Below are 26189 nucleotides of genomic sequence, written 5' to 3'. Positions count from 1 at the left end.
GAGACAATTTTTTTTTTGTTTTTTTTGTGAATTTATTTTATTTTTTTAAGCATTACCAATTCAGATGTTATTTTATATGAATATAAGTACAAACACTGGAGAAGAATATTTTTTCACCACTTTTGACGTGCACTTGTATATATTAACATTTACTGTTTACTCACAAATGTTTATTTAAATATTTTTGTGTTTACAATACAAGATACAAATAATTGTTATTCCTGGTTGCACTGGGAAGCCAGAAATGTGGGTTAGGAACAAATGATCAAATGATGTGTAAATCCTACAATGTTTTTAGTTTGTATCTTGTTTAATCCATTTCTTCCAGGCTCTGATTAGAGAGATCTCTGACTTTTTGTTATGGCTGACATCAGTGATGATGAAGGTAAGCCCTGTCCAATCGCCGTGCAAATAGGTGCAAGCACGCCTAGTCCACTCATACATTAGATTCTACATAATCGCTAACTAATATAGTTGCGCGTGCGGAAACCTGGTGCACTCACACAAGGCATAAACATGCACTTGCATAATACACACAGATATACACACACACACACACACACACACACACTGATGATTATGCATTGCTTATACATATAAATAAATGCATTTTTGACTGAATGCAGTAGACCTTTGCATATGTCCATACCTGCATCCAGCCAGTTTCCTTTCCATCATGTACCCCCCTCCAAAATGTCTTTTTTGTCTATCATAGATGCTCCTGTTTGGATAAACTAAGTTTGATTCAAATTTTGAACCCTAAAGACGGTCTCCCATGAGAATTAGCCTCTCTACCAACGGCTTGCAAGACCTGCATGCTATAATTGTAGTTAAAGTCAGTTCACTTTTAACTATTTATTATTCATCTGATGATGGTTCAAACAGTAACGACTAAGACTGGTGTGGTAAATGTTTTGGTTTCGATTCTAGCTGATGGTACCCAAATCATTTTTTTTGTTTGTTTTTACTTTTGAAATCACTACTATATATTGGGTACAATATAATAATCAATTGAAAATTGACACGATAAAAAGATAAATACGAAATGTGCATAAATTGAAATATATGTAAGCATGTTTTACGACAGAGCGATGCCGGGCACCCTGCTAGTCCTTAATAAATTGATTGCTTTGTTTTTAGTGATGCATCTACTCTTAAAGATCATGGAGTACCAACGTTTGTTAGGGGAGTGGCGTTTGAACATAACATTATAGGAAGCTCCATAAACAGGTAAATCAGTATCAACTACAAGTTGCAGTTCATAAGGTTTCAGTTGCATTTAACCAACTCTATAAGATCTGAAGAAACAAAAAATTACCCTCAAATCTAAATCAAGTATTTATAACAGCAACATGCTTTTCACACTGCTATATACTATTATGCCATTTAAACGTCATCTTTTTAATGAATTAATTTCGTGTGAATGCAGATCCCACACTGTTATTGGCATCTCAGAATCGGCCAACGGTAGAAATTAGATGTTTGGTTCCAAATACCTTAGAAGGATTCTAGAGATCAAATGGAACAATTGAATAACCAACCAAGAAGTCAGATATTACATTAATCAACAGGTACTAGTATTGTCAATAATCTGCAAACTACATCGAGACTAGCTCGGGCATTGACTACAGAGAGAATTGCAACCAATGCTCCAATGGATCTCTGATGGAAAAAAAGATAGATTAAAATTGAATTGGAAGCAACTTATTGGAAGATTTGATTGCAATGAAAGAAACTGGATGGACACTGTGGATCTGGCTTCAGATTGAAAATGATGGGATACTTTGACTGCCTCATGTGTCATAAGATGCAAGAGTTCTTAAGTATAAGTAATCTAATCTTGTATAAGAACTATTATCGATAAATTGACAACTTGGCTTTTTAGGTGAAGCAAAGTGTATTCTCTGTTCTGATACTACACCTTATCTTTTTCTGTACGTTACGTAATGGGTGGCCCTACATCAGAGAGCAGTTAGATCATTAATTGTTAGTTTTTGATGAGCCATTCCATATAAGTTAACAAATTTACCGAATCTCCATTACTAACGGTTACTATATTGTCCAATTTCTACTGTACACTCTTTAACTCTTATCCTCGAGTGGCCTATTGGCCTTGATAAGTGGTGATGCCTATGTAAAAAAAAAAAAAAAAATTTTGACAGGCATCAAGCTAAGTGCAGATCGAAGTGACGCAGAGTTTGAGAAATAAACTGGTTCTGATGAAAGATAGCGGATAGAGATGTTATAAAGTCGAAGAGGTCAAAGACAGACATAAAGGCATGACACATGACGTCACGGATATCGAGGTTGACAGAGATCAGTTTTGTCTATGGATGAGGTATGAGATGGATCACCGAACGTGCTGTAATCACTGAAAGAAAAGCATTGATAATCGCTAAGAATGAAATGCTCCCCCCACCCCCACTTCATTGTGTCTATCTGTTTATCCTTAATAAGATAGTTAAAGAAAAGAAAACTATTCTCTCTCTCATGTGCAAACCGTTTCTGTCCGGAATAAACTTAAATCACAATATGAACGTCTTGATGCTCTTTTGTATTCACATTAAAAACTTGTATTTGTCTAGAATCACTGATGACGAATAAAAACTTTTTAAAAAGTAACCGTATATATTTAAAAAAAAAAAAAAAAAAAAAAAAAATTACTAGTTAAGGAGAAATTTGGGAAATTTCTATTTTTGTCCCAATTCAGTTCCACATTTTTGAGAACTGGATTTTCCCTCATAAAAACTGACCTTCTGTCTAACTCTGCCCTTGTGGGGACGTAAATAAATGGAAGCCTGATAAAAAAATTTCTTACGTTGTGGAAGATCAGCTACTTTATATGCTTATATATTTACTAGAAGGCTAACAGCTGCTAACCCATACTCACATCTGACCAGGAATTGTACGAGACAGAGGAATTCAATTCCTAGGGAGTACTAGCAAACAAACCTACATTACTATTATGCCCTTTAAACGCCATCTTTTTAATGAATTATTTTCGTGTGAACACAGATCCCACATTATTTTTTTAAAAAGTGAAGTTCATTCACACCTGAGCCTTATTTTTAGGATTGTTTTATATTTTCAAATTTATAAAAATCATTTTCTGGAAGAAATGACGATGCTTGGGCAGTATAAGAAGTTTTCAGCAGAATACATTTTGGAGTAAAAACATGATGACGATTACGTACTTAAGTGTCATGTCACAATGCGTAAAAATTTATAAAATTACAAAAAATGATAAAATAGATCTGTTTGAACTAAAAAAAAAAATATATATAAATAGCATATTAGTAGTCTGCTAATTTCTATTTTGAAATGGCGAATTTGTCCAAATCATAAGGTGCAGTTATCTCCCCTGGCTCTTAAACTCTTTAACCAATATGATAAAACTATAATTTGATAAATTTTATTTTTACCTGTTTTTTTTGTTTTTGTTTTTTTTACTTGATAATTTTTACCAATTTTAGCATAAAACGTAATTACGTACGTGATCGGTTTTTTTTTTTTTTTTTTTTTTGCTTGTTTATTTTTTACTTAAAATGTACTTTTTGAAATCCCATTATACTACACAAGCACCAAAATGGCTTCTTTTACCTTATTTTGGATCTTACAAGGCTGTCTAAAGTAAAACCTAAGGTCCACTTTCTACTCTCCATTTTTACCTCACGCATCGCAATGTTGCATTTCTGCAACTCTCTTCACAATTTGACATTGCAATCTTTGTCTTTGTGAACACAACATAAGAATTAACAGTTCAAATCGTTTTATTTAAACACTGGTCAGGATTTTCTTAGGCATGAGCAGAAGTCTCGTTCTGCCTCATTTATTTATTCAACTTTTTACATGACAAGGAGGATGTGTACTATATGTCTGTATCCAACTTTATCTACTAGAACAAGAAATCGATTATTGTCACCCACTCCTTATGGTGACATCACTCAGCAAGATCTCGTTATATCCCTTTGTCTTCTTTTATGATTTAAATAATCATCCAGAAGCGTGACTGTCCTAAATCGCAGGAAGATTGGGCGGCCAGGGAATACTTAGAAGCAAGTGATTGGATAAGACGGCACAAGGTGAAATTTGGAGAGTGAACTTTTTTTTTTTTTTTTTTTTTTTTTGTATTTTCACCTCCAAACGAGGCACAGTGCCACTTTGATGGGACATAAATTGCAGGGATACTATGTAGAGTTGAGCAACAAGACGTTTCTTTACATTACACTTGAATTTCTGCATGTCAGTATAGTGGGGGAAGCAGGAACCTGGAAAGGAATTCTAAAGTCTAGCAGTTCTAGGGAAGAAACTATTAGAGTAGAAGGTTTTCTGGCATCTGGGGATGTCTACTGTGTAAGGGTGGAATTTTGCTGCTTGTAAGGGTAGGATTTTGTGGGTTTTCAGGGATGTAAAACAGGTAAAGGGATTTGCATAGTATTACAAAATAGATTAATGCATTTCTTTTGGATGAACACTTCTTTTTCCGAGTTTTTTTTTTTAATAAAAATTGATAATTTGTATCATTTGGATTTTGCATACTGTTCTCATCTTTTAGTGTTATTTTCACAACGTTTTGGACGATGTAACCTCCAGCCTTTTAAGTGTATCGTGTCAAACTCTGGAATTTGCATGGAATTTCGAATGGAACCTTTTATTTAATCTACGGGGTAACATGCTCTCATTGCATCAACCATGATAGGGTAGAAACAGTAGCGGAGGGTAGGAGTGATCCGACCCGGATAGTACCTGTCAGGGGGCGGCATTTTGAGGTGGGGGGGGGGGGCAAAAATAGAAAAAATTAAAATAATAAAAAGCTAAGAAAAAAATATCTGAAATTTTATACCAAAATGAGTTTTTAAGTTCATGTTTTTGTTTTATGTGTGTAATGCCTTTTTAAACGGATGTTAGATCCTTGATTGTAATTCCATGAAAATAAATATTTTGAGGACTTTCTGGAATTTTGAAGGTTAGCAGATTATCAACGGCCAGCGGGGGAGGGAGGGCCAGATCTAATGATCACCCTGGGTGGCAAAAATAGTTGCTACATCACTGGGTAGAAATTCTAACTAACTTGCAATTGTATTCTGAGTATCGCCCACACTGAAGATTGAACCTTCCAAAGAGTGTCATGTAGAACTGAATTTATCAAATACTTTAGCCATTATGCCACATAACAAACAGAAAAAAAAACTCTGAAGGAAGAAATGGAGGTAATTTTTTTTATCACATTTTTTTTTCTTAAAAGGAAAATGGATTCCATATTGTTCATTAAAGTGTTTTTTTTTTTTTTTTTCAACGTCTGAAGAGAGGCCGTTCTTGTGAATATTTTCAAATGATATAAGGTTTGAAATTGTCTGAATGGTTGCGAAACATTTGTAACGTACAATTAAAATACACTTGTTGCTATCAATCCGATCTTTGTTGTCTTGATTTTGTGAAAACATATATATATATATATATATATATATAGTAAGTTATAAAATATATATGGCATTTTATAACTTACTACCTAGCTCTACCTACGTATTGAGCACTGTTGAAGTTAATACTTAAAGTTTACGCATAAATTTATACGTTCATATATTAATTTGTGTGATTAAATTAAGTAACTATATATATATAGGGTGTCCACAAAGTCTGGCTACATTATGTAGCCAGACTTTGTGGACACTATATATATATATATATATATATATATATAATAGTGTGTGTGTTCCTTTATTCACAACAATGTCTTTGTTTATTTTTCTTTCCTTGCACTGTATAACTTATGTAAGTCGAGGCTAATTCATAGTACTTCTTGGAGCCTATAACGACATTAAACATCTTTGATCTTTTACACCAGAATAAAAATGTCAAATGCTTCCAGTCTGCTTTTACACTAACAGTTACGTGGTCTATTTCCCCTCCTCCTCCTTTAAAAATGATTGACCTTAATCCGGGTAACTCACTTAACAGCTATTAAATAACATATACACATGGGTATACTCAGATTCAAGCACATTTACTTTTAATGCTACACAAGCCAACATGGTTAAAGTCAATATAATGCAATACAACACCATTAAATCGCAAACGCATTTTTCAGTATAGACAACAAAATGAAAAAAAAAAATAAATGGTAAAAAAAAAAGCAAATATATAACAAATAACTGTTACCAAAGGCAAGGTAAGTTGTTTTACCTACCTGAATAAGTTTTTGGTAAGTTTTAACCTATTTACTTTGAAACACGACTAACGTTGAATGTTATTTTAGAACAAAAAAAAAAATGGCCGCCATGGGAAGTCTCGATAATTGCTCAGAAATAACAAAATAAACAAAATACTGGTATAAACCCACCCATTGACATTTATTGGGTGTGTTTTCTACCAGTATTTTATTTTAATTTTCAAGCGATTGAGACTCCTAAGATGACTCTCATACCTGCCATTGTTTTCTTGTTCTAACACAAGTCGACACTACTCGTGTTTCAAAGTAAATAAACGCTTTAAAATAAGCTAAAACACCAAAAACTGATCTGGGTAATTAGAAGAGTAACTTATTGCCCCATTGCAATTATACAAACTAAAGCAAAGCAAAATTAACTAAAAATGTAAAATAACAAAATAAAATGTTACTAATACTAAAACCGACCCATTTGACATAATGGTAAGTGTGTTTGCTAATGGGCCGGAAAATCAGGGTTCAATCCTTGGTTGAGTCAGACGTTAAAAAAAAAAAATGGTACTTGATGCCCCCTTTGCTGAATACTCGGCATTATAAGGAGAGGAATCCTGGGAATTGAGTGGCACCCTCCCCTACACCTCTGTGTAGCAACTAATGAAAATAAATTTTAGCAGAAAAATAGTTTAAGTTCTGACAATGGTAAATAAATCAAAGGTAAGTAGTAATAACTTCTCGAACATCGTTAATAAATGTCGGTAAGTATATACAAAAAACATTTTGTCGTAATGGTTATGCAACTTTAGTATTGCAGGGTATTTTGTTTTGTCTTTGTTTTAATGACAAAAAAATGAATCCCACAATGCAGTTGGGCATATGTGCGAACTGGTAATTTTTAAGTCATTTATGCAAATTATATATTTTACATCAAAGTATTCTCCAAAATTCTTGTAGGCATTCTAAGTATTAATATTATAAAAAATAAAATATTATAAAAGTATTATTAGTAGGGAGAGTAGACTCTCTCGACAGGGGCTTCATTTCTAAAGCAATAACTCTTGACATATCAAAGGCCTTTAGTAGAGTATATCATAAAGGTCTACTTCACAAGATCAGCTATGGAATAGCTGGGAATGTCCTCTCAATTATTAAATCCTTTCTCTACTAAAACCACTATATACGATTTTCCCTACTCTCTCTCTGCCTAAATCTAAACGCAGATTCCATGAATAATGCTTCTTTTGCAGAACTGTTCTCCTTACCTGCTTCCCGGTTGCATACAATTTCGTAGCCTTCAAATCTAATGTAAACAAGTTCCTCAGAACTTCCCTGAGCTATGTTCATGTTCCGTTCTATCTCCTCTGGGATCCTCTGACCATTCCGTTGTAGCAGTTAAGATAAAAATGAAATGTAATAAGTCTTCAGGCGTACCTCTCCACTGTACTGTATATCGATACTCTATGGCTAACTGGGATAGCTTCCGTACATTCCTATCTGATCTACCTCTGCATTCCATGTTTAAAAAGGATGTGTCCTCTATAGTATCAGACGTGACCGAATGGTTAATTGTAGGCATAGACCAATTCATACCATCCAAAAAATTTCAACAAAAACCTAACAGCCAGCCATGGTTCTCCCCAGAATGTGCTGCTGCCATCGCGCACAGAAATCACTTTTTTCCATAGCTACCAACGTAATAAATGTACGGAGACTAAAGCTGCTTTCAGGACTGCCAGCAACCACTGTAAAAGAGTAATAAAACATTCAAGAGAGCTATATGCTCAGTCCGTTAAATCCAAAGTAGCTGAGCAGCGGCTTGGTTCCCACCAGTTTTGGCAAATAGCAAACAGGATCCTTAACAGTAGCATGCGTTCTATCCCAACCATCATCAATGGACCTGAGGTCATCTCGTCAGCATCAGACAAGACCAGACTATTTGCCAAGAACTTTGCAGCTAATTCTACCCTATGCAACGAAGACCATCAACTCCCCGTATTTCCTCCTATAATAGACAACACGCTATGCAACATACAAATATCTGTATGTGAGGTTGCCAAGCTAATCAAGAACCTTGATTCCAGTAAAGCAACTGGCTCTGACGGCATTCCAGTTATAGTGCTAAAAAAGCTCCAAGAACTTGCCCCCATACTTACAAAACTGTTTAAGCGTTGCCTTAAGGAGAAGTGCTTTCCAATACCCTGGAAAACCTCATCAGTATGCCCTGTATTTAAGAATTCAGGTGAAAAGTCATCTCCCTCTCAGTACAGACCAATAAGTCTCCTGTGTGTCATGAGTAAATTGTTGGAATCACTATTAAATAAAGTAGTAGTCAACCACCTCAGCAGAAATAACCTTCTTAGTGACATGCAATATGGTTTCTTTTCTGCTAGATCTACAGCAGATGTGCTAACAGTTATATCTCATAGGATTAGTGAATCTCTTGACAAAGGCTTCCTTTCCAGGGCAATTGCTCTTGACATATCGAAGACCTTCAATAAGGTATGGAATAAGGGCCTACTTCACAAGATTTCCAGCTACAGTATCACTGGAAATGTTTTCTCAATCATTAAAGCATTTCTCTCCAATAGGCTCATAAGAGTAGTGGTTGATGGACAGAAATCAGAAGCCCACAGTATTAATGCTGGAGTCCCTCAGAGGTCCATCCTGGGCCCAACTCTTCCTGATCTACATCAATGATCTCCCAAAACACATACTTCAATCATTCGTTGACATCTATGGCAACACATCAAAGGCCATAAATGACAGTTCTCTCTAATTCTCTCTCCTCTGATCTTGAGCGCGTGGTACAGTGGGGGAAAAAGTGGCTGGTCACTTTTAATGCATCTAAAACCAAGCTTCTATCTTTACATCATCAACGCTCTGATCTCCATCTGGCATCAATTGAAATGGATGGCTCTCATCTAGGGGAGGCTCCATGTTTTGACAAGCTTCTGGGTTTGACCTTTACTCCTGATCTGAAATGGAACACGTACATCAGGTCTGTTGCCAAGGACGCTGGGAAAATGTTGAGATCCTTCTACCGCTCCAGAAGATCTCACTACTACTGATGCAATTCTCTATCTGTATAAAAGCCAAGTACATCCAAGGATGGAGTACTGCTGCCACATCTGGGCAGGAGCTGCTAAAAACAGCCTATCCTGTCTTGACAGAGTACAAAATAGACTTTGTAGCTTAGTGGAGGATGCCCTTTTCTCTTCCCTGCAGCCTCTCTCCCACAGAAGAGACGTTGCAAGCCTGTCCTTGTTTTATTGTTATTTCCATGGCAAGTGCTCGTCTGAGCTCCAATCTCTCGCCCCCCTTGCCAATCTTTTCACATCTGGCTTAAACTACTGTCAATAATTTTCCCCACGCTTTATCTGTGCCTAAATCCAAATGTAGATTCCATCAGCAGAGCTTTCTCAGAAGTGCACGACTGTGGAACTCTCTTCCGTTTGCCTGTTTCCCACCTGACTAAAACTTGGATGTCTCCAAGTCCAACATAAACAAATTCCTGACAAACCGTCCCCTTAAGTAAGACACTCTATCAAATCTCCAATACTAATGATTACTTGATTACTACAATACTATCTCATTGATTACTGTACACGCAATAACCCTTATCCCTGAGTGGCCTCTGGGCCTTGATAAGTGGTGACCTCAACGTAAAAAAAAAAGTTATTGTTGAGTCGTCCCCATAAATAATCAAATTCTACCCAGTACACTAACATATTACATTCATTAACACTTACCTTCGAGTGACCTTCGGGTTTTGATAAGTGATGATTCCCAAGTAAAAAAAAAAAAAAGAAAAAAAAAGAAAAAAAAATTTTTTACATTAACAATCTGAGCTAATTCTGACGAAAGGCATGAATCCTTAACTGCAGAACTATGGTGGACCAATTCTTTGTTTTCATAACAAAATATCTGGTTGGAGTCTTGTGTGTGTATAATATATGTATATATATATATATAATCTCAGAAGTTGTTCAGTGGAAAGTGATGTTCCTCAGAGTGGTGGCGTAGATATCATCACCATGATGTTTTAACAGAAACGGTTATCCGTTTTCTTGCGATGATTGCAGCAGCCGTCTTGCTCTCTTTCCTGCTAGCTATAATAACAAAAAGCAATTAGAAAAAAAAAAGTAGACGCTAAACAATATTTTTGCTCAATGATGACATTCTCTTCAGCACTTTAATCTTTTACAACAGAAGGGGGGTAAGATTAGGGATAGGCAACTTTCCTTCACTATACTCGAGCAGTGCCGGTTCAGTAGTGAAAAACAGACACCCTTTTCTCTCTCTCATATATAACGTTTCTGAATTTTTTACATGAGTATTGGTTATTCGTATTATTTGGATTCTTTGGACTACTATTCTAATCTTGAGTGTCATTTTCACAATGTTTCTGTCTGTGTAACCTCCGACCTTCTTCAGGTGTACTTATTAAACTCTGGAATCTTTCTGCCGAACTTTGAATCTGCACAGAATTTTGAGCGGAACCCTTTATTTACTTTGGAGGTAGCATGCTCTCGTTCCATCAGCCATGACTGGATAGAGGTCCTAAGTAATTCATAATTGTATTTTTCAGTGAGGCACACTGAAGATTGAACCTTCCACTTTCAAGAGAATATCATTTTGCACTTGAATTCTCAGTGTAGGTGACTGAAAAATAAAATTGCAAGATACTTGGGACCTCTATTCAATCATGACTTACGAAACGAGAGCATGCTGTTCCCAGGAAATAAAGGGTTCCGTACAAAATTCCTTGCAGATTCCACGAGTTCGACAGAAACATTCCTAAGTTCTATAAGATACTTCTGAAGGTCGGAGGTTATGTCGACCGAAACGTTGTGAAAACGGCACTCATTTTGCCCTTTTTATATATATATATATATATAGTAAGGTATAAAAATATATATGACAATTAAGCTACATAGAATAGAAGAATATCTTAATTGCCATATATATTTTTCTAACTTACTACCTAGCTCTACCTATGTATTGAGCACTGTGGAAGTAAATACTTCAAGTTTATGCATAAAATAATACTTTTGTATATTAATTTATGTGATTAAATGAAGTAGTCATATATATATGGTTGGATTGTGAATTTTATTAACGATCCCATAGATGAGTTTCCGGTGGCAGATGGGATCACTTTATATAATATTCTCTTTTGAATAATATTCAGATGTCTGGTTACAAACGTACAGTAAGACTTCAATACAATTTTTTGTGGGATTTGAACCCTAAAAAGGGTTAACTCTTCTTAAAGGAGATCACCAGGAGGATGTTTGTACAGGGTGAAATGATAAAATTGTCGCCCTAAAGAAAACAACACTACAGCTTTATTTTAAAACTTTTATTGAAAAAAATCAATTCACGTAACTTGATTATGTAGTAGAGCTGACATCTATTCAATGTAGCCTCCTTCAGCCTCAATCACGGCCTCTATACAGGTCTGGAATGATGAGCATGCCTTTTCCACAAACACCATCAGGAGCTCAGCAAATACTCAGCAGATATTGGTGATCAGGCTGATTTTGGTGTTGTTGGAGGTCATGTTTGTGAGGTTCTCGACATATGACCAAACGAAGTAGTCCAGTGGAGTCTGGGGGAGGAGAGGGCCCAGTAAGAGAAGGGTACAAAGCCTGGGTCTTGTGGGTCGATACAGAGTCCTACTGCCACACCCAAGGTCTGCCAACGGCCACATGATTGCACCAGGGGTCACCACACTCTTTAGCATATCCAGGTACACTTTAGTGTTGACTTTTAAGCAGACTTCGAAGATGTGAGACGACATGATGTGGCCCTCACTTGAACCACACCAAAGACCATAACCATAGCCAGAAACTGTTTTCATCATTTTTATTTGTGGCAATCCAGCAATACATTTTGAGGGTGCTGGCAATGGTCCTGTTGTTATATCTTGGCTCGGTAGAGTGCATGACTTGTATAGCAGTGCATCTCCGATCTCGCTCATTGAACTTTCACACATGGTAGAAGGCTCCTATCGCTCTTGGGATTTGTACACAACTGCACAACTTGTAGATAGTATGCAACCAAAAAAAAAAAAAACGCTTTTTCATCAAACGGAAATGGAATCATACCGTCTTTTCTAAGGCGACAATTTTATCATTCCACTCTGTATTAAACATACTGGATATTTGATATGAAAAGCACCCCAAAATAGACATTTTTTTTTTTAGATTCAAATAATCTAATTTATCTGAGTTAAATGGGTGACCCAACGATACATATTTTCTAATGTGTGTGTGTGTGTATATATATATATATATATAATATATATATATATATATATATATATATAAATGGCACTTTGTGTGTGAGAGTTTGTTCCCTATGGACTCTGAAACAGCTTGGCTGATTTTTTTGTTCTTAGATAGGTTGCCTTAGTGATGGTATGATTGCAATATTTTTCCCGATTCTGATACAATTTCTGATTCTTTTAACTTTCTAAATTTTTAGCTATAGAATTATTTGGTGTTGGAGGGGGTTGTGCATATAAAAATACACTGGGTATGGTTGGGAAGAGGGTCTATAGATTTTTGTTTTACTAGTAATTTAAAATCTATATTTAACATTTTATTATTTATACCAACGATGGAAAATTAAATTTTAAACAAAGAAATAAAAGAATCATTTTAGCATTGGAAAATAAACACATTTTTCGATGACCCCCTAAAATTCCAATTTCTCCGATTCTCGATTTCAGTTAAGCATCCCAACACTAGAATTCCTCCGATAAGAATTGTAAATCAATAACTGAAAATATCAAATGAAAAAAGGAGCAGTCCGATTTTGACCAAATACAGCCTAACATCACAAGTGAATTTGAGAAATTTTATCACAAGTAGAAGGGTCTGGCTTATAAAATCAACAGTAGGTTATTTGATTAGACAGGCGTTCGTTCCAAATAAAGGTTTCTGTTTAGAGCACAATCGAACCATGATACTTGACTTTTGCATTTTAAACTTTAATTCAAGCCTTTATATAAAAATAATTTCATAAAATCAACAGTAGGTTCTCTGCAGTACAATGTAGACTACAATGTATTTGACTAAGTTACTTCAGCTGCACTGCGATGGGTCCCCAACCAGATTTGATTTAAAATGGATGATTTTGATGACAAGTATTGAAAGTGTGGAACACATTGATTCTCATTCAATCCCAGGCTTCCCTGCTAGTATGTGTGTATATATATATATATATATATATATATATATATATATATATATATATATATATATATATATATATAGGTGTCTTAAAAAGAAAAATGTAAAAACTCAAACTTCAAATGATAAAACATTTATGAACAGTGAAATGGAATAGCTTCGAATACAGAAAACAAATGTAATTAAAGAATCATGTTCGTAGTATTTTAAAATGACCATTATTGTCTGGACAAAGCTGATAAAGTGGGAGTACATTTTTTTGGAGACACTCTGTATATACTAAGTTATAAAAATACATGGCAATTAAACTACATAGAATCTTCCGTGTTCTATTCCCATAAAGAATCGTCAGGATAAAATTCATGGAATTTGCATTACCTGGTATTTTTATATATCCACGTGGTGTTTACTGAAATATATTTTCATAACTTATTACCTAGCTCTGCTCACATATTGAGCACTGAAGTACTGAAAATTGATGCAGAAAATGTCTAACATTTTATATAGTTACATGAAATATATGTTGAAATATTTTATTTTTAACAATAAATTTATTAGGAATAAGCTCTCCTATTTCTCACTAAAAAGAATTTTCTAAAATATTACGATATATATGACTAGCCTGGGTGCCCGGCGTTGCCCAGATGTTTGGAGGTGTGTGTTGAGCAAAAAAAAAGTGGTAGCAGGAAGGCAGGCATGCTCGAACCCGTAATGCAAAGGTGGAAAAGAAAATCTGACGTCTTACCTCTACTCCATGACTCGACCGGAAGTTTGGAACGTTAAAATTAGGCAAAGTTTATCCAACCGATATGATGGCTTGCAAAAAATCGACCCCTCCTTGTAGAAAACTGCTCAGTTGAGGGTGAAGGAATCAATGTTTTTGGCCAATTTTTCAATATTTGTTGTCTGAGACATCGAGCTTCAAACTGATACCAATCCCGTGAAAATCCGTCACCTCTGTCGAAAGTTTTAGGCAAACATACATTTAAACAGACAGGTTAGATTTATATTATAGATGGAGAAGGGGGAAAGGAGGAATCTTGTATAAACTGGTCGTTTATCATATAAATCTCACTTGTCTGTTAGTGTGTATGTCTCACTAAAACTTCTGACAGATGCATCAGAACGTGACAAAATCGGTATTGTTTTAAAGCTCAGCCTCTCAGACAACAAATATCAAAAAATTGGCCAAAAGTCTTCATTCCTTCACCCTCAACGCAATTTTTTTTCTTTTTTTTTTTTTTCTTTTTTTTTTACAAGGAGCGTGTCAGTTTTTTTCATCGACATTTTTGCAGTTATCGTCTCCGTTGGATCGACCCTTAATTTGAACGCTTATGACTTCGTTTCACGATGGACTCATCAGCTAAGACGTAAGGTTTTTTCACCTTCTTTTCCTCTTTCGTGTTACATGTTCGAGCCTGCCTTCCTATAACCACTTTTTTTTTTTTTACACCTCTCTCCACCCGGGCTGCCTACTGCTGTTTTGATCCCTCCCACCTCTCCATATCCGGGCAGTGCTGGGTAACCCCGATAGTTTGTATATATGCCTTGGAAGGAATCCCAAAATGCCAAATTCAAAAATGTGAATAAATAGATTACAGAAACAAGTAAAATTTAAAGAAAATGAAAAGTAACTCAAGTAAAATGGGACAGAAACAAAGATATCACAGTATTAAATGATGTCATCTAAAAAGGTTACAGGGGAGGTAATCGGGGTGGAGATGGGAAAGAGTTGTTTTTTTTTTATATATAATTATCAAAGCTTTCCTTCTTGAAAATCTGAGAATGTCTTGTGGACAGTCAATGGCCGGTTGTTTGAAAGAAACTTTAACGGCTAATCTCTAATCTGAATTTGGTGAAGAGAAACCAAATGGGTATCAAAGGTTCAAATGCTGGGTGTGTCTCCTCGTTCGACTGCACGGTGTATGTTTGAATAGCTGCTACAAGAATGTCTATTTATATGGTGCATTCATTCACTTTACAAGTTTAGCAATAAAAATCTTATTTAAAACTGAAGCATTACAGACTAATAGCTGGATCGACCCTTTTATAGAAATATGTGAACACATAAGAATTTGGATTTTTCCAACTACTGTTCTCTTTTCATAACGTTTCGTCCAATGTAACGTCTGATCTTCAGGTGTATCTGGTCAAACTCTGAAATCTGCATAGAATTCCAAATGGAATCCTTTATTTAACCCACGGGGATAGCATTCCTCGTTTTGTCAGTCATGACTAAGGAGAAATCTTGATAATTTGCAATTGTATTCTTAGTATCGCCCACACTAGGGATTGAACCTTCAATCTCAAGAAGAGTTTCACTTTGAACTGAATTCTATCTAATGTGCTTATCTCGTACAGATTTCAGAGTTTCATAGGATACGCCTGAAGGTCAGAAGTTACATTGTTCGAAATGTTGTGAAAATAACACTACAGACAAGAACAAATACAATCATAAAAATTATCTTTTCTCATCTGAAAGATTCAGTAACGCCACCAACGCTCTGATTCCCACTTGGCCCAAATTGATATGAATGGCTTTCATCTCAAAGAAGCTGATTTGACAGGCTTCTGGGACTGACCTTCATTCCTGACCTGAAATGGAAGTCTTGATTCAAATCTGTGGCTAGGGTCACCAGAAAAATGGTTGTCATTCTACAACTCTTAAAAGTATCTAACTCCCAATGCAAATGGGGTACTAGGGAGGAGCTGGTGAGTGCACCCCCCCCCCATCATGCCTTGATAGAATTCAAAACCAGCTTCTAAACCTAGTAGGTGATGCCCATTTTTGTCCTCCCTGCGATCTCTTTCCCACAGAAGAGATGTTACAAGCCTCTCTCTGCTCTATCACTACTTTTATAAGTGCTCATCTGAGTTTCAATGTATGCCTTCCCCACCAAAACTCGTCTAGCTACGATCACTACCAACAATTTACCCCACTGTAACTCTGCCTAAATCTAAATGCAAATTCCATGAACAAAGCTTTCCTAGAACTTCCTATGAAACTGTTCCACTCGCCTGCTTTCCAGCTGATTACATATAAACAAGTTCTTGTTGGAATGTCTCCTTAAATAATTAAATTCTACGGGTTTGTATTACTGTACACATAGATTCGAAAAAGTTGGCAAAAAACAAATATATAACAAATAAATGTTATCAAAGGCAAGATGTTACTTTTCTACCAAACTGGATATATTTTTTGTGTTTTTATTCAATGTAACATATTTATTCAGCTCGAAAAACATGCAGTGTTTACCGATGTATTGAACAATTCAAAATGGCGGCCGACTCTCTCTTAAACACGGTAAGTTCGAGAAAAGGTGTTATAAAAAATAAACTAGACAAAATACTATTAAAAAAACACCGAATATATGTCAACCTATGTCACGGTAATATATATTGAGCGAATTTCTAACAGTATTTTGTCTAGTTTATTATTTATAACACCTTTTCTCAAACTTACTGTGTTTAAGAGAGAGTTGGCCGCCATTTTGAATTGTCCAATACATCGGTAAACACTGCATGTTTTTCGAGCTGAATAAATGTTACATTGAATAAAAACAAAAAAAATGTATCCAATTTGGTAGAAAAGTAACTTATCTTGCCTTTGATAACATTTGTTATACATTTGTTTTTTGACAACTTTTTCGAATCTGTGTATAGTAATACAAACCCAATTCTACCAATTTCCACCATAAACGATCACTATAGTGTTGTCTTGGTGACCACCTTACACATTAATCCTTATCAAGGTTTCTAAGTTCACTCGAGGATAAATGGTGATTTCTTTGTTTTTAAAAAAAGAAAAAGAAACTTTGAATATATACCGTACTTTAGGGCAATTGTGCAAAATCCGGAGGTAATTTCACCAACTAAAAAAAAAAAGTGCTCTTTATATGCGTGGTTGCCAAAAGAGCACTTTTAGCTAGTTGGCGCAGTTACCCCAAAATCCGGTATATATAATGGGTTTTTTGTTGTTTTTTTTTTTTTGTTGTATTTTTTTTTTTTCCATTTTAAATTTTTACAAATATATATATATATATATATATATATATATATATATATTCATCCGGCATTGCCTAGAGTTACCTTCTATGAAACTGAATGACTACGAGCATTAAAAAAGAATTTATGTCCAATTTGGGAAGATATAAATCATAATTTGCCAGCTAACCACTCCTATATTTCTGAACAAAATACTCCTAGAAATACACCATGACCACATGTGCTAAAAATAGCAGCAAACCTGAATGAGAATCACTCCCCCCCCCCACCCATAATTTTTATAGTATCTTTTAGTATGTAGTATAGTTTTCGAGGTTGAGTATGTCTATTCCAAAAGCCATTCTTAATATGGAGAGGTTGAGTGTGTATACTACGCTGGGTTAGGTCGTAAAAAAAAATACCAACCGCAGAATACCAGAGGGAGTGACTCTCGTTAAGGTCCGACAAAATAGCAATGACCGTTTTCAAACAACAAAGAGAAACAAAAACTTCATTTTTCACAAACTAAACAAAAACAAAAGACTTATTTCGAGCTTAGATTAAAATATAGTTAAGGTGTTTTATTAACTAAGTAATACGGTGTGCAATTATAGTCATTTGTTGTTTAGCAACATCATTATTGACTGTGAACCCTGTAGCACGAACGGCTCTCCATAAAGCTAACCGCTATTACAGCAAATCTCCTGTTCAGCTCGGTAGCTAGGAGTACTCCTATCTCGCCTTGAGTCAAGTCCTCGTTGTCGCTGTGGGGACCATCGGCAGCAGAACAAGATGCTTTCTATTGTTGCTAGCCTCCTCTCTCTTTATTTTCGTTTAGTTTGTGAAAGATGTTTTTCTCTTTGTTATTTCAAAATGGTCATTGCTATTTTTAGCACATATGGTCGTGGCGTATTCTCGACAGTATAGTTTCAGCTGATGACATGTTTTTGTTTACAAACATAGGAGTGGAAAACTCTAACAAACTAATTCATAAAGTTATAGGATTCTAAAAAAAAAAAAAAAAAAAATGGGAGACGAAACCATTTCTTTCTATCTCTCTCTCTCTATATATAAAAGTGTGTGTTGAACGGTCTCGATCAAACTACTCTAAATTTTCGGTCGACAACCTTGGAATTTGATATATATGGGATTTGGGTCTATAGACAAATTTTATTCGTTTTTTTTTTTTTTTAGCTGGTAAATTTAACTGCTAAGGTGTCAAAATTGAAGAATCAGAACTTTAAATTCAATGAAAATATGATATATCTGAAGTTCTGAAAAGGTTATATTTATTCTTAGGCAGCCTATGAGTGTATTTAGAGATTCAGGAACATTTCGATTGTCTTAAACTATTACACAAGAATACAGATTTACATTTTATGTAAATTCTATAACCTTAATTTCTATAGAGAACATAAAACATCACTGAATTTTATAAATCTATATCTATTAATGCACTCTAGCTAGATTTTGTATTTAAAAAGTGCTCAATACAAAATAGATTCATAACGATAATTCTACTTTTACTATTATAAATAATTTCATTGTTGCTATTTACTAATGTATCTTTTTTTCTTTTTTTTTTTAGTGGCCAGTGAGGCTGGTGCCGGATTTGATTCACGGGGCCTGGGACTCCGTGTTCAGAAGAAACTGCTTGGAAAAATGTCCAACAAAAAGATTGCCAAAATTTTCATCGATGATACTCTCGGACGTGTACTCGACAATATGTTTCGCATCATCAAAGACTACACGTCTAACAAGAAAGAGGCTGAGAAAATCCTCAAGTACACGATAAAAACAATTGTGAAAATTGGGATTCTCTTCCGGAACGACCAATTCAATCAAGAAGAGCTGCGAAAGATCGATACGTTTAAACAAAAGTTCAACTCGTTGGCTATGACTGTGATAAGCTTTCATGAAGTGGAGTTTACCTACGACAAGACGTTCCTCCAGAAAAGTCTGGAAGAAACGCGCAGTCTCATTCAAGAGATTGTTGACAGACATTTGACGGAGAAGTCAAAGATAAGAATTGATTCAGTGTTTCGTTTCTTTTCCGATGCTGAACTCTTAGATGCTCTCTTTGCCCCATCTGGTCAATACCAAGACCAGCTTGGCGTCATAGTGACGGATATGCATAAAATGATCGAGGAAGGAAACCTCTAGCTTTATACATAATTTTTAAGATTTTATTTTATTTACATATATAATTCTCTCATTATTTACTTATATATACATACATATAAATTATTTTTTCTCGTATATATAATGGTGATTCTTTTTGTTTTATTTGTGTGGGTGTATATATATATATATATATATATATAAGAAAACATTTTTCACCATTTTCTACATATATATAAAACGTTTTCATTTTTATGTATAAAACAATATTTATATGTATGTATAATGAAAACAATGTTTTATTTATAAACATTTGTTTTATTTATGTGTGTGTGTGTGTATATATATATAAACATTTGTGTATGTATAAAAACAGTTGTATATGTGTGTGTGTGTGTGTATATATATATATACACACACATAAAACAGGTTTTTATATATATATATATATATGTTTCCATTTTATCTTAATGTATAAGGTAAAAAGCATATTTTGCCTAATGGCCTCGCTACTATATATAATATTCTCATTTTTTTTTTTCTAAAACTCGAAATAAAAAAAAATCCCCTTTTTTTTCCTTCAATAAAAATGAATCACCTTTCTGCATTTTATTTTCGTGTATTAATCACATATGTAACATCTACCATATTTTGAGTGGGTGACAAAATTCACTTGATTCTATATATAATACAAAAGTTCGCAGAACCAGTTCTTGCATTTTTTTTTTTTTTTTTACACAATGCAATTTTCATGAAAAATGACAATTCCATTCTTATATGAAAATCTATTTTAAAGTTTTCTTTTTTTAAGAAAATATGATTTCTATTGATAAGTTGTAATTTTAAAACATTTGGTTAACTGCAATTCTAAACTTTAAAATCTTTTATCAGCATTTGATGACCTAATGGATACTGATAAAGACCCTGAAATTGGTTAAACCAAGTGGAAAACATGTTGTATATCTATTTATAAAATATTAATATTTAGGAAAAACAAGAAGCAATTTAACCCATTAAGGTCTAGGGCATCCAAAAAAGATCACACTTAATCTTCTGCATAAACTGTTCAGTAAACAAAATGGCATTCAAAGAATTTGACCAACATTCAAATAAAAAATTGAAAATGGATAACTGTGTGTATATCCTAACCACTTAAGTCCAAGGATATCTATGTTTTTTTTTTCTTTTCTATAAAGTTGAAACTAGAAAATCTACAAATTGAAAGGAAAAATTATTTTATTTAGGAAAAAAAAAATATTGACTCTACCATAAATTTAAGATACTGGTATATTTTAGAAACCAAGAGGGGATACATTCAAAATAAAATTTACACATTATGGTAAGGAGCAAAGCAGTTTAAACACAGTTATATCATAATTTTGGCTGAAGTTACTGGCTTACTGTTGCAAGACTCATTTATGTAAGTTTATGTATCACCGAACAAATAAAAATTTCAGCAAATTTTACAAGGATTTTTTTAGAGGGTTTCAGCAACTCTTGGAGAGAAGCTGATGAATATAGATGACTTTTTTCCTTTGTTCATAGTAATTAATGCAGTAAGCAGTACTATTATATATTATCCTAGAGATTTTAAAAAGAAACTATTTGGTGTCATTTTTTTAGGACAATAGGACCTAATGGGTTAATTACCATTGTTCATGAGTTCTTGTTTTTTTTACAATAATTTGTATATAAGTATTGTTTATCAGCATGAAATAACCCTAAACAATATATCGTAAAACAAACGAGATCCTTCAATAGACAAATTTACTTAAGTTTTCAATTTAGTTTATTCTCGATAATTCATATTTACAAAACCTATGAAACATTAAAAAAAAAAAAAAAAAAAAAAAGCTGTGAAGGAGGGGGGGGGGTTAATACAATTAGTATGCTCTTATTAGATATTAAAGTTTTAAAAAAAGCACAAAGTCCATAATTGTAATAAATTATATTATCATTCTAGTTTCCCTTATAATAGTTATTCTTTTTCAACATAAAATAATCTTAAATATGGATGATATGGACAAAAACTAATAAAGTGTCACATATTTCTGATTTACAGCATCACTCGTAGTTATGTCTTGATTATAAATCTGTAAATGCTGTGAGTGAGAAATAGAGAAAAAAGAATGTACTGCATAAATGCCATTATCATATAACATTTAAATTTTTCCAAAATTTCATGATAATTGTAATAAACTACCATACTTTTCCTTCAAGCAACCTAATAAGTCTCCCCACACCATCCATGTAACACACAGATTGCATGGTAATTATTAGAAATAAAGTGAAAACGTTTTTTTTATTTTATTTTTTTTTTATTTGTTATTGTCCAGTGTATGTATTGTATGGTACTTTACAATCCATTACTTATACAGTATGTTTTGAACAATAAGAAAAATTTGAAATATGGACCACAGTATTTAGTTTATATTACAACCCTTTTACATATGTAAGGTAGGTATATCTCCACTTTAATGGGAAATCTAATGTTATCTCACAAGTCACAACCAAGTAAAATACATGAATGTTCATAAACGTACCTTGTGTCTCCCATGTTCAACCTCAATCATCCTCTGTAACCGAGGCAGCCATTTCATGATTGTCTCAAGGGTTGAATTCTTGCTGGAATTAAAATTGAACACAATAGCACAAAGGAAAAAAAATTTTATTAGGCTGTTGTCATTGCCTTCTCTTCTGCTAGCAGCAGGAATGAATTCTGGCTATAAAGCTTTGCGTCTCAAATTTCCAGTTTACTGTCTACCCCTACTCTCTTCTAGCCATGTAGCATCGCATCCATTTTTAGTACACATCAGGATTGAGATAGTATTGATACTTGTGTGTGTGTCCATGTTGACATGTAAATCTAAATCACAAGATGAATACTTGCAAACAAATAAAATTTAATATTTATACAGCAACTGAGATACATTGTTATTTACATATAATAAAGAGCTCTAATTTTGAAAATTGACTTGACATATCATAAGGATTAATTATGATACAAGTCTGTTGCTGTCAGATAGTTATGATTCTGCTCAGTCCTGAGAGATCTATTCTCCTAAGCTTTATCTTCTCTGAGAAAGTTACTTTATTGCTAATCACCTAAGATGCCTCTGCCGAGGAATGCAGACAGGGCTGCTCATTCATTTTCTTGTGGGTCAGATTGCATTTAGCCTAGTGCACTGGCTTTTCAAAACCGCACTTGACATCCTGGTAAGGAGGTAATTAATATCATGGTAATGAAACTCCATGTCAGGAATTACTTGTATAAGAGAATTGGAATGCCGCCACTCTTGAATTCTTACTTTACTGTTGATGATGTTGAATAGAGTAAGCATTGATATATATACTCGATCATGGATATGCTAGCGACTATGTGAAGGCTAACTAATTTGCATATTCCTTTGCAAAATGAGCATTAATTACTTATATTTTATGGTTTCTTAGATGATTGGTTTTATTTCACTATTACGCTAGATTCTATTTATGCATAGTTTCTACATTCTGCATAATTGCATAGAATTTAAGATGAAAACGTTTGTGAAAATATTTTCATATATATATATATATATATATATATAGTGACCTTTTGTGTATGTGAAGTCTTTACCAGACTCCTCTCTGAGCTGAAATTTTATATCTATGAGAGAGTATTTGAACCTGTAGTACACTTTCGATTTGGTTTTTAGCCGGCAAAAATTGCTGCTAAGAGGTCAAAATTGAAAACAGTTGACCTTGGCAGGGTAAGTTGAATTAAACATTCATAGCTCAAAATCACTTAATTTTTAAACTTTCGTATATATCTGTCAGTAGCTCCGACAGTAACAGCACTGGAGAGATAAGGTTTTGATTCTAGCGGATGGTACCCAAGTTATATTTTTGTTTTTTTTATAACTTCTGAAATCGTTATTATATATTGGATATTAATCAATAGAGAATTGTTTCTATAATAAGAAAGCTACATGAATTAAGCAGCCTGCTAGTAAATATATAAAGTAGAGCAAGTTTCTAATGTACATTATCCCTTACTACTGATATGCCAGTATTTGTTCAAATATTTTTTATCAGCATCAGAAAAATATAGGACGATTTTGCCAAATTTAAATAACCGTTTATAGAGTTCGTTTCCATTCAAGTTAAGAGTAAATAGCAACGAGATTATAATATTTAACATTAACTGCAACTAAAACTTTTGTTCAAGAAATTCATTCAAAGTTAACCTTTGTATTAATACGCATGTCCTAAATTCAGGGGAGATAACCGAAGTGTTCAAATTTTAAATGTATATAAAAATCCGGTGCTTTTTGATATAACGATCCCCCATTAAAAGAATTCAGATCGTAATTTTATGTGATGTAGACTTATTGTATAGACAAATATTCTTCCAATTTTTTATTTAAAAAAAAAAAAAACATTTAATAAGTGTAATTTTTTTTGCTTTTTTTTTTTTTGTACTAAAAGATTTTTCAATTTTTCTTAACTTTCAAAGTGAAGTAATGGCCACTCATCTTAACGAGTTATTTACAAGGGAAGATAACTCGTGATGTAACTAAATCGTGATGTTATGTCAATAAGCACCATAAATTTTTGTCTGGTATTACACCTGATCTATTTGAAAAATAAAAAATTTTAAAAACCTTTCATTTTTTTTTTTTTTTTTTTTTTTCTATTGGTGCTATATGTGATCTTTTGATATACAAGATTTCTAAACATCATTTAGCAGAAAAAGTCTTGTTTTTTTTTTTTGGTTTTTTTTTAATAACTTTTCAATTTTCAATGTTTTATTTATTTTTTTTTAAAGCAAACTAAATGTTGATAATTGCGCAAACAACTTGGTATATTATGTAATTTTTGCCTTTTTTAATCAAAAAATTAAAAATACAAGCAAAGACTGTTCATCCCCGATTTGATCTTTTGACTAAGATAAAAAGTGTAGTATCTGTTCTGATACTAGATTTCAATTGTTCTGTTATCAGTCGGTGAAGAAAACGTTTTCATCCCATTAAAAACAAACCTTGTCTGACTCTGCTCTCTTGCAAAGGCAAATAAACAGACTAAAAGGAATTCTTACAAAGACGGACTACTTGTTGGGGGTGTCGTCTTGATCATTTGGCAAGCAAAGTAAACATTCAGTCGAGACTGAATTTCCAGCTTTATTACATACAAGCAGATGTACCCGCCATTATGTTAAATTCTTTTTTAAAAAAAAAAAATGAAGTTAAAAAAAAAAAAGTTGGAAAGAAACTGAGACATGTGCATACGAGTATTGTTTTTTCTAAACAGTTCACTTCTTGTAAGTGTAGATCAAAATCGAAATCGACCGTGACTCAAGTACGATAATCATTAGACCAGCTTGCCACGATCTTTAAAAAGTGTTTTCAAACCTATTTATTCTTAACATAACGAATCTGTCATGTGAACAATTCGCACATGCACATTCAAGAAACAGTTAAAAATCTGATGACGCCCCCCCCCCAAGTACCAATCTTTCAATTTTGGCCCCTTAGCAGCCCTTTTTTCCATATGAAAACCGATTAAAAGGTTTTCCACATGTCTGAATACCCTATATACCAAATTTCAAGTCTGTAAATCAAAAATTTGTTGAGTATATAGGTTGAGAATTGTCCTCACACTACACACATTCCCACTTTTAGACATATAGATTTGTTTTCATTATGAATGCAAACTATAATCTCATTGTATCTTGTTTTAAACAGATTCATTGTCAGAAACGAACTTCTGTAATTGCTATGTAACATGTTCACCATTATTGGTCACAAATTCAAGGAAATTATTGGTAACAATAATAAAAATACCGATTCTTGTTAAATCTCTAAAGTTAAGCAATGCCGAACTTGGCCAATACATAATGGATGACCATTTACAAATACCAAGTGCTGTATGTTGCTATTGCGCATCATCTCTTCATTTTTAATGATTCGGATGAGCTGGAACAAATACATTGCAGCGGCTTCTGCAATGTCCTCAAAGGTGGGTTTCCTCTATTCTGCTAGAAGACTACTCACACCTGAAAATATCCTGTACCTCTACAAGGCTACCATTCGCTCATGCATGGAGTATTGTTGCCATATCTGGGCATCTACCACTAGTCTCTCTCTCGGTTAGGGCTCAAAAACGAGTTTTCAATTTAATAGGTTTCACTTTGTCAACTAAGCTCCAACCCCTGTTGCATCTCTGCCTGTTTTACAAATATTTTGATGGAATGTACTCTGATGAACTCGTTGCACTCGTGCCCCCTCAACGTACATATGCCCAACAAACCCACTTAGCAACAAAATCTCACCCCTTCACTGTTGCGGTCCCTAAATGCCAGAAAGTTTTCTACTCTAATAGTTTCTTCCCTCAAACAGCTAGGCTTTGGAATTCCTGCTACCTGCTTCCCTGACTTTACTGATATGCAGAAGTTTAACGTAAACCAACATTTTGTTAATCTTTTCTAAGCATGGTCCTAAGTAGTAGCCCCTTATGTCCAAGTGGTGACATGCCATGTTAGAGGTGAACATGAGTAAAAATAAAAAATTAAAAAAAAAAAAATAGTTTCCTCAATATCTGTTTAGTTAGAATTCTTTCTAAAAAGACATTGTGTACATATGAGAGACCATGTGAAGGTTGCCAACATCCTTAAGTGAAAGTGTTTTGGTAGATTGAACTGGATTTGAACTTGCCATACCAAAGTTGTTAGTCCATGTCATTAACCA

At 33.9% G+C, this 26189-nt stretch overlaps 1 protein-coding gene across 7 annotated transcripts in view; it reads left to right on the top strand.

The window, feature by feature from the left end:
• The window catches only part of LOC145284867 (tumor necrosis factor alpha-induced protein 8-like), a 447133-nt gene extending 423022 nt beyond the window's left edge, over positions 1 to 24111 (top strand). For 5 of the 7 annotated variants that reach the window (XM_080133871.1, XM_080133870.1, XM_080133873.1 and 2 more), the window contains 2 exons: positions 329 to 385; positions 18935 to 24111. In XM_080133871.1, coding sequence (XP_079989997.1) covers positions 361 to 385; positions 18935 to 19509 — 600 coding nt within the window. In that variant the 5' untranslated portion in view covers positions 329 to 360 and the 3' untranslated portion in view covers positions 19510 to 24111. The remainder of the gene's footprint in view (positions 1 to 328; positions 386 to 18934) is intronic. The other 2 variants (XM_080133876.1, XM_080133877.1) reach the window with 1 other exon arrangement.
• Positions 24112 to 26189: the final 2078 nt, after the last annotated feature.

This window comes from Euprymna scolopes, chromosome 9 (genome assembly GCF_053919585.1).
Source record: "Euprymna scolopes isolate OS-2025 chromosome 9, ASM5391958v1, whole genome shotgun sequence".
Classification (NCBI taxonomy): Eukaryota; Metazoa; Mollusca; class Cephalopoda; order Sepiida; family Sepiolidae; genus Euprymna; species Euprymna scolopes.
This window is presented reverse-complemented; position numbering and strand designations above follow the sequence as displayed.